Source organism: Alligator sinensis, unplaced genomic scaffold (genome assembly GCF_000455745.1).
Source record: "Alligator sinensis unplaced genomic scaffold, ASM45574v1 scaffold768_3, whole genome shotgun sequence".
NCBI lineage: Eukaryota > Metazoa > Chordata > Crocodylia > Alligatoridae > Alligator > Alligator sinensis.
The window spans coordinates 1,496,867-1,507,375 of NW_005842135.1; the positions used below are offsets into that span (position 1 = coordinate 1,496,867).

The 10,509-nt window shown below is 46.9% G+C and overlaps 1 protein-coding gene across 1 annotated transcript in view; it reads right to left on the reverse strand.

Annotated features, from left to right (window-relative positions):
* Positions 1 to 6,914, reverse strand: part of PLEKHD1 (pleckstrin homology and coiled-coil domain containing D1) — a 46,287-nt gene extending 39,373 nt beyond the window's left edge. The window contains exon 1 of the mRNA XM_006025184.3: positions 6,766 to 6,914. Coding sequence (XP_006025246.1) covers positions 6,766 to 6,914 — 149 coding nt within the window. The remainder of the gene's footprint in view (positions 1 to 6,765) is intronic.
* Between the last annotated feature and the right edge of the window lie 3,595 nt (positions 6,915 to 10,509).

Sequence of the window (10,509 nt, forward strand, 5' to 3'; positions counted from 1 at the left end):
GGGGTCAGGCTAGATGATCTGTTCAGGTCCCTCCTGACCCTAGCTACTATGAAACTATGATCCCAGCTGACTTGCTACCTATGGTAGGAGGACTGGACCCGATGATCTCATTAGGTCCCTTCCAGCCCCTAATGTCTATGAAATCTATGAAATCATTGCCCCCCTCCACCATAGACTTGCCTCCAGGGAACTGCAAAAGCGGCTCTCCATGTTGCCTGGCTACCACATGCATGTGTGCACATACACATAGCACTCCCTGCCTGATCGCCTTCCTCCCGTTCCCCCCACCCCCAAGCAGCCCCTTGCAGGCCAGAACTGTGCCAGCTTGCAAGTGGAAACCCACAGTTTCCCATCTTTTTCTTTTTTAAAGGAGAATCCAGCTTTAAACTTTGTTGATCCATGTTTTAAATTTTTGTTCATGACTCTTTCATATATTCTTGCGACCCACTTTTGTGTTGTGACCCACAGGTTGAGAAACACTAATTTCGTCCAGTGCCCTGCCCGAGGCAGAATCACCCCTGACTAAACCACCTTAGCCAAATGTCTGTCCAGCCCGCTCATGACAATTTCCATGGAGTTTCCACAACTTCTCTAGGTAGCCTGTTCCAATGCTTGACCACCCTCGAAGTCAGAGAGTTTGCCTTAATCTCCAAACTAAATTTCTCCTGCTGCATCCTGAGTCTATTGCTCCTAGTCTTGTCCCTTAGGGCCACAGAAAAAAATCCCATCTCCATCCTCTTGGTAATCGCCATTTAGATATGTGAAGACTTATCAAATTCTCTCTCTCCCCCGCCCACTTCAGCCTTCTGTTCTCTAGGCTAAATAACCCTAGTTCTTTCAACCTTTCCTCATAACTCTTGCTTCCCAGGCCCCTAAACATTTTTGTCACTCTGCACTGGACATTTTCCAATCTGTGCACATCCTTCTATGTGGGGCACAAAACTGAACACAGTATTCCGGGTTAGGCCTCACCAGTATGAATGAAGTGGAACAATCACTTCCCTTGATTTGCCAGACACACCTGTTAATACAGTCTGGTATGCTGTTGTTCTTTCTGGCAACAAGAGCACACTGTTGGCTCATATTCATCTTATAGTCTACTATGACCCCCAGGTCTTTCTCTACAGTACTTCAGTTTAGCCAGTCATTCCCTAGTCTGTATATGTATATACAGGTATTCTGTCCCAAGTGCAGGACTTGTTGAGTCTCATCTGACTGTCTGAGGACCCTTTCTCCAGTCTACTGGGTTATTCTGGATCCTAGCCCCACCCTCCAAAGTATCTGTAAATCCATCCAACTTGGTGTCATCTGCAAATTTGCTAAACATGCACTCTATCCCATTGTCCAAATTATTAGCGAAGAAGTTGAATAGTACTGATCCCAGGATAGACCCCTAGGGAACCCCACTTAATACCTCCTCCCAGCTAGACATTAAGCCATTTACGACTGCTCATTGAGCATGATCCAACTAGGTATGTATCCTCCACCTTACAGGACCTTCATCTAGTCTGTACTGCCTTAGCTTGTTAATGAGGATGTCATGGGAGACTGTGTCAAAAACCTAGCACATCCACTGCTTCCCCAACTCCACTTCCCTCCACATAGCCTGACACTTTATCATAGAAAGAAATCATGCTGGTCAGGCATGACTTGCTCTTGGTGACTCCATGCTGGCTTTTGCTGATCACCTTGTCTTCCTTAATGTGCTACATCATAATACATTCCTTGAAGACCTGCTTTGTGATCTTTTCAGGTACCGAGGTCAGGCTGACTGGTCTGTAAGTCCCCAAATGCTCCTTCTTTCCTATCTTAAAGATTCCTTTTCCAATCAGTGATACAGTTTGGGCTTTAAGGTACAACATATTATAGTAAGGGGCTGGATTGAAATAGCCCTCATCTCTGCTGCTTCTTCCCCTCAGCTTGCAAATTCTTCAGGTTTCCCTCTGCTTTGCACCCTGTGCAACTATTTATAGTTGAGAAAAGTGGGTGTAAATCACGGCTATTCTGATATGTTGGAAATGGGAAAGCATCACTCTTCTTATGGAAATGGTTACTCAAGCAGCAGAAAATAGGTTCCAGTATCTCTCACCAATGTCCACAGGGCCAGACCTTGTCTTTACACAGACAAAGCTTCCATTGACTTCAATGCAAGTTTAACCCAAGTCTGGACTATGGGACTCAATCCCTAGCTCCCCTCAACCTCTCCACTCATCAATTCATTCAGTCACTAGCATGGAGTTTCATTGAGCCAAGTATTGACAATGTAGATGTTTAAGAGGGCAGGAAGCTGGATTTCTTTATGACACTGGCAGATGGATTAGTTGCTATTGATCTATAGTCCCTTGGTTCCTATATGCCATTGATAGTCCCATGGCAGAAAGGCATTTTCACTGTCACTGCTGAGATATGACTGATGTAGGGGGGTGGGAGAAAATTGTAGTGCACATACCTCTCAGAGCTTGGGAGAGGGCTGTTGTAATAAAATGCCAGCTACTGAGGACTCATCCAAGAAACATATTTTCCTAGCTCGCCTAAGTTCAACAGCATTTGCTGACTGCTACAATGGGTGCCTTGATTCTGAACATCTCCCCTACCTGAGGATTTTTGAATACCTTCCTGACAACCAGCTTCAGAGGAGGTGCTATAATAACAGCCCAAACTAGGTTAAAGGCATCCATCATCAGCAGTCTAACACAGAGGGTCTTCATTTCTTAACCCTGAGTGTACCCTGCTGCTGCCTGGACCTAGATTCTACGGCAAGATCCCTGGACTCTGCAGCTCTGGCTCTGCGGACTGGGAGTGTTGGGGTATTATCATTTACTTATGCAAACGGAGCTGGGGCTTGCGCATGCATAGAAGTTTGTAGCAGCAGGACTTTCAGTATCCCCTTCCCACATACCATCCAGGCACCAGATCTACATCTACACACCGGGCCAGTAGTAGCCAACAGGAAACTGAAGGTATTGAGCCATTCTTTTCTTGGCTACACAATTTCTTGATGGCCTGAACAAATCACTTTGTCTCTCATCGGTAATTCAGGCTTGATAACAACGCTTCCCTGCATCAAGGAGGGCAATGAGGATAAACCAGTGTGACTGGCACTTGGGTACTATGGAGATAAGTGCTATGAAAAACCTGAATCAGAATCCTTACCAGTCAAACATCACGTACATAAGGCATGACCAGCACTCCTCCATCCCTGGGTACCTGAGCTATGCTTTGCAAATCTTCAGTATAAGGCTGCTTCCTGTTCCTTGTTTCCTGCCCAGGGGGTGACTGGGGGGCAGGGCAGGGGAAGGTAGTGGTGCAGTTGCACCCCCTATGGTTACTGCTCCACCCAAATTTAAAACCAACTGCCTGCGAGGGGCAGCCACATTTCTAATCAGGTAGCATTGATAGGAGTCTATTGACTTCATGGCTCATTATCTTCTCCCTGATTCCTGTTTATCTAGCTCCACTTCACAGGTGCTAACGATCCTCTATACTTTTTAATGGTCTTGATGTCTCACTATTAAAACTAGCCTTTTTTCTGCAATGTTGCCACCTATTAGCCATTCCTCTCTTCTGTTTTACGGTGCTGCAGACCTGTTTTTGCTCTAGCTATAAACCTGAGCTCAGGTGTCATAATATTAACTCGGGTGTAGAAATGACTGACAGCAAAGTACTGAGGCCCTATCATGACGCTCAAGAAGGCTAGTTTTTGTTTTATAAATCTAAATAAGAGATGGACATTTAACTGTAATGGCTACAGGACTAATGATAGGATATCCTTTGTTTATATTTTGCCTAGTTTGTTGTGGGGTTTTTTAACTTTATGTATACTCCAGCAAATTCGTGCGCATTCCAAAAGTTATATTTGATTTTTGCTTTGCTCTTAAGGGAAGGGTAGGAAATGAGGTGCCCAGGGTGCGTTTTTTTGCATGCTATGCCTCTGGCAGTAAGGGGTAACTTCGATTTCACAGCAAACTCCCTCTGTAGTCACAGAAAAAAAGAAAGAAAAAGGAAAGCAACTCTGGTTTTAGTGAAAGCTTTGGAGGCCCAGCTGATGTTCAAGAGCTTTGTCTTCAGGGAGAAGTTAGCTACAGCCTCATTAAGTCCCAGCCCTTGGCCATGTCTGACATGTGACATGCCAAGAGCCCTGGCAAGCATGCAGTAGGGTGGTAATAGCTGATGCCTATCACTACACATCCCAAATGAGAGGCTTACTGGAGAGATGCAGCAGCGGCTAGAAACAGGAGATGGGAAAGTCTGAAAAGCTTCCACATGTTACAGAACCTTAACAGGGGCACTTTCTGTTCGCTTCCAGGGGCTCTCCTCATGCCTCCTCCCTGCTCAACACTGATCATCTGCCATTCCATTTTCCCTTTCCTCTGGGCTCTTGCCTTTCAAGCTCCCATTTCCTTCTGTGCCCCTTCTGCCTGCTTTGCTTCCAGGCTTCACCCTTACCTTTCTAAGAAACTGTCTCCCTACTCCCTTAGTTCTTCCTGCTTCCCCTTTGATCCTGGCCATCACTAAAGCAGACTCTTTACTTTGGAATACCCCAATTCCTTTCCTTTAAATCCCACTCTCCTCTTTTTTGTTCCTAATTAGTATCAACCCTTTTCCCTTCTCTCTTCATCCACAGCTCTGAGTCCTTGCAGTTGCAGCAAATATCCCACCCTCTTTCTGCCTTAAAAGGGTCTTCACCACCTCTTGCCACCTGCTACCACTAAAATATTTACAACTTGCTGAAGAAGGGGCAAATTCTAGGAATAGCTCAGTGTTAAATAAATAATGATATAAATGTCAGGCGGAGCTGGACAGCATGGTTGCAGGAAATCTTGATTAGGGAGAAACAAGCATTTTAAGAACTACTTATAATTTCCCTGGAGGCCTAGCCCTCAATTATCCTTTCTGGTCTCTTTCGGTGACACAGTCACATTTCTTTTCAAGTGTAATTCAATTAACAATTGCTTATTAACTGAGCAGCGGTTATATCACCACAAATTATCTCCTAGAAAAAAAGCCACAGTTTGCAGAAAAAAATTAACAGCACAGATAAAAAGAAAGAGGTCTCAACATAGCCAGAGAGATGCTTCAGTGTCAAATTACTTTTTTCGTAACAGTATTTCTGCAAGTTGAGCATGATGGTCAGTGGTGAATGCACGTGGATAGCAGATGGTTGCTATTCCTAGCTCAGGTTGTGTGTGTGCATGCTGCAGACTGCAGGTAGTGGAGGGTGACTGGAGGTAACTTTTACATGCTATTTGGCTGCTCGAACCAATCTAGGTGCAATAGTATGAAACTCAATGCAGGGTAAATAATCATACTGAGAAGCACTGCAGAACTCCATGCTACAACAGTTGGACTGTTTGAGGTACCCAGGCCAGGTTGTTTAAAGCAAACCTAGAGTATGCACATCCCCTCAGATTTCTTGTGTGATCTTACAAGTGACTTAGCCTCTCAGAGCCTCAATTTCCCCTAGTGGTAAAATGGGATAATGAAAGACCTTTGCATTTTATAGTGCTGTTTAATCTGTGGGTGTCAAACCCCTTTGCAAAAGGTGGGCAATTTATTATCTCCATTTTACAGAAGAAGACCGTGAAAAACATTAGTAAAGTCACCTGCCCAAGGCCACCTGCAAATCACTGACCTAAAGCCAGACCTAAACCATTAGATCACAAATGGCCTAAGGAGCCACCCTGCTGTAACTGGCCTACTTTCCACCTGACCTCAGACTAACACTACTAACCACCTCAATACCTAATAATAATGAAGCTTGCCTCCTTCAGGGGGGTGATGAGAGTTTCATTTATCAGAGTTTGTAATGGCCTCAAATGGAAGGTGATAGAGAAGTACAAAACTGCATCCTTACAAAAGTGTATGTTTGCACACCAGCCACCCCTCATTGTTTGAAGGTCACTTGAAGAAACTTTTAAAAATTCAGTGAACTTTGCAAAGAAACAACATTAACTTTAAAAACCTAGCCTTACCCCTCGCTTTTGTAGCAAAGTACACACTTTCATCCTTGGTGATGCAGTAATGAGGGCACAGCCAAGCTACTGACTCCATGACTATCACTATGCAACACAGTATGGCTGCATGAAACTTCATGGCAATAGCAGGGATCCGGATACAGACTGTCCTTCCCCACAGGAGAATCTCCTGCTGATGATAGCAGTACAGTCTCTATGGCACACAGGGAAACAGTTCTAAAGCCCTTCCAGAGAAAAAAGAGGAGCACAGACAGACACACAGACAGACTAGCCACTACACTAAAATAATCTTGCATCCCATGTTCTCAAAGAGCTTTACCACCACTGATAAATGAACTCTTACTACTCGGGGTCAAGAGAGACAAGCAGCCATTTCAGCTCTCACAGTCTTATCTCAATGTGAAGCTGTGAATAAGCAGATTGGTACCCAACACAGTCCTAAAGAGATGTGTATGTGGCAAAGGAGAGGTGGGGTGGTAGGACTAAATGAAAACAGGCAGACCTGTGCTGTGCATAAAGCAGTGTGAGAAGGGGGAAACTATTGACAAAGGTTCACACTGCTAATCTAACTCTGACTTTAAATCCACCCCATACCACCTTGCTTATGACTCCCTCAGAGATCTGCCCAAACCCATCTGATATTACTTCACTGCCCTACTGGGTCATGCCCAAAGAAGGTCCACCTGCTTATCTAGCCCACCTACACACCTGGAACTTGGCTTTTTTTTTTCCAGCTAGGAAGTCCCTCTGTGACTGCAGCTGTTAAGAGTCCCATACCATAGCTGCTTACCTCCTGGACCACTTGGCAGACTGCCTTCCAAAGGGTCTCTTCCAGAGCACTCCATACAGCTGCACTTTGGTGCTGATATCCAGGGCATCCGAGTCTGCCTGTTCCATGGACGGAGAAGGGGACACAGAGTTGGATTTTGAAGTGAACATTCTCGGTGGATTTTATTCCCTCGGCTTTGCAGCTCAGGGAATCCAATTAAATGAAATGAACCAGAAGGACGGAACCAGCCACTCCAAGCGAGAGACAGAGAGAGAGTGAGGATATGGTTTAAATCAATTACTGGACTGCTCAGCGCTCAGTCAATAATTCTCTCCCTGATGCACAGGGGATGAGAGGTTCCTCATTGTGTATCACTTCCTGATGCATTAGAGAGAGAAAACATCCCAGTTCATGAGAAAGGAGACTGAAAGAACCCACAGATCAGGAATACACAAGGACAGGGGATGAGGGGAAAGAAAAAGGTTGGGGGGAGGGGGGAGAGAAAGAGGGAGAGCACTCAGATATAGCATGACATGCCAAATTATCTGCGTGTGAGCCAGTCTGTAAGGATGGTTATTCCGCAGAACAGCTCAGGAGCCCTGGATGGGAGCCAGGGAGGGATGGAGGATGGAAAGTCTGCAAATTGCCAGGCTCCTGCGACACATACCCCAAAATCTTATGCCTGCTTATGGATTCTTCTGATTGGCTGAGAGAGGTATGTGAGCAGAGTCAGTGTGACCTGGCTAGCTCCAATCAGACTTCCTCTGTCATTTGGAGGTTTTCCTCCTGTGCCAATCTGAAATCCCTCGGGTGAAGTTCCTGGGCAAGCTGCATTTTGAATGTGTACTGTCCGTGCCACCAGTCTTGTTCATCCTCAAAGGGCCACTGGCAACAATAAAATCATACGCTATAAAACTCAAACCTTCTGCCTCAACACTTTCCACACCAAGTGGGGCAGGGGGTTGGTATTCAGTGCCCCCTCACCCGCTCCTGGGTACCTTCTGTCCCTGCTGCTGCATACCTGTTGGTTTCCTCACCAGAGAGCACCAGCAAATTATAAGCTCCAGGCGAGCAGCAGTGCTCCGTGCATCTTTTTCTACTAGGTCCCCAAGGAACAGCTTTCCCTCCTGGCTGCCTAAGCCATCACCCTCCCCACCACATGAGCTCCTTCAGAAGACTCACATGTCCCACAATGCTCACAAAAAAGCAAACATCATCATTATCATATCACTACAAGTTGCTCTACCCTGCAGCCAGTGTGCTCTGTTTCTGCCCCTGAGGCTGGTACATATTTAGGAAGGCACTGCCAGTGTTTTATAAGAGAGCCACTCTGGCTGGCCTGCCAGGTTACCCATGGGCCACCAGAAGCTGGGAGGCATGGTCTTCTGTGGAATTCAGGCCCCTTTGTCATGGCCATGGGCAGCGAGCTTGTCTTCCACTGCTGCCCCTAGGCTCCTCTCCCAGGCCCACTTCTGACACTGGACCCCTGGATCCAGCCCAGCCACTGCCAGACCCCTTGCTACTGCTGCTGTCACAGTGGCCAAGGTAGTTGGTCTCATACCCCACGCTGAATCTAGCCCACAAAATGCCCTGCAGTTCAAATCCAGCCCAGACTCCAAGCGAGTTAGACACCCTTGCCTTGGACAATGCAAATTGCCCATGGCCCATGTGCTCATCCACACTACCTTGTCCACAGTGTAAGTCCCTGTGCACATTTCTCAGGCTGGCTACTGCCAAAGGACCTGTAGGTTCTGGCTACATCCCCACTCGAGCTGCTACTTGGCTTCTCCCTGTGGCCAGTCTGCAGCATGGCTTCAGTACAATTGCTAGTTACAGAACTCAAAGCTAGGCCCTGGGACTCAAATTCTCCACTGGCAACCCCACAGTTGTGCCTTCTGGCCCCCTTCTACACACTTCCCCCTCCTATTGTACACCCTGGGGAATTTTTTTCACATAAAATGTATGACTGCACATAATTTTGCATCATTTAATCTGGGTGGGCTCTGTGCTTCCACTTCCATGGGGCTCCCAGCACTCCAGCTGGGAGCCCCATGTGGAGGCACTGAGTGAGGTGGCATGCGACTGGGCAGCTGGTAAGTGGGGAGGAGAGCTTCTGCCTGCAGGAGTGGGGGGATGGGCCTGGGGTTTGCGGGTGGGTGTGGGTTCCCGTCACACCCGTCCCATGGTGCACAGCCGCTGCGGCTGGTGGTGGGCCCTTGGGGTGCTCATGGCCATGGCAGGTAAAGCCTCCCAGCAGCGCATGGCTCCAGGTGCACGTGGTGGCATGGAGCTGGGCTGGCTAGCCTGTTGCCACATCCCTTCAACCCAGACTGGGCTGGCCCCGTGACAGCACATAGGGTTTGCGGCATTGCAGGCGGGAGCCGCACCCCATCAGGCCAGGCCAATGGTGCGCAACTCCATGCCTCCATGCAAGGTTTCTCATTGGTGTGCTGGAAGCCCAACATGGAAGCACAGAGCCTCCCCCCGCCCAATAGCATGTGCCTCCCAGCTACAGTGCCTCTAGCCCCACATGCTGACATGGAGCCAGCCTGGTCTGGTCCAAAGGCAAGGCCAGGCCAGGCCAGCGCCGTGCTGCCACATGCAGCCCCCAGGACTCATTGCATAATTTTGAATTTTTATGCACATACTTCCCTGGGGTGTACTTTTGGCCTTCTATTCCCCAGGAGCTGGACAATTTTTGGTTTTGCCTTGGGCAATGTTTAACCCCTCATTTGTGGCAGGGATCACTCCTGACCAGCAGCACAGTTTGTAGAGGCTGCATGCATGCTGAGCCTTGCTTTGGCAAGCCAATGATGTGGTCTCAATATGCAGCCAACTGGCGAGAGGAGCAGGCTTGCATCTTAGTGAGTATCTGGTGGCCTAACACCAAGCACTATGATTTGGGCTGTGATAGCAAGGACATTCACCCCAAAAAGGTTGCTTTGAGGCAGCTTGTTCAACTGCACCAGATTACAGTGCTAGGAGCTTATCAAACACCCCAAGCTACGGTATCGAAAGGCAAAGAATACTAGCCAGAGGTTGACAAAACTCTCAAACACTTGGTTCAGAGGTGATACCTTTTATTAGGCCAACTCAAAAAAGTAAAAAAATTCTTTTTGCAAACTTTTGGGTGCACACACCCTTCTTCAGGCTGAGGAGAAATCAAAGATTGTACAAGTCCTCTTAGGTAGAAAATAAACTCTATTTTGCACAGGGGAAGTTGAGACTGGAAGTATATTCCCCTGGGTCTGTGAGAGTCCTGTTGTGCGAGTTGCTCTTTGATGTGCAGATAAGGCTGTCTTTTTTTCCTGGAAGTGTCAGATGTCAGAAGCAGGCAGGGAGGGGCAAAAATCTTTTTGTTATTTACCAATGAAGTTTATTTTTCCAAAACTTTTTCTTATTTACCAATGAAGTTTATTTTTCCAAAACCGGCTAAAATACGGTATTTACCATGTCAGCCAGAGAATAAGAAGTAGCAAAAACATTTCTGTTGGTCTAATAAAAGGTATCTGAACCAAGAGTTTTAGAGTTTTGTATTTTTTTTCCTCAGAACAACACAGCTACATAATAGATCCCTGAAACATGGAAGATACCATCTGTTAGCCATTTTTGGAATAATAAACTTCATTGCTAAAGGGAAGAGAACTGCAGGCATTGAAATAAAGCCATGGTTGCTTACAGATGACTGCAGCCTCAGGTCTGGTCCGAGAATCATGATTCCACCCCCGCAGAGAGGTAATGGCTCAAGACCAGAGATCAGCAGGA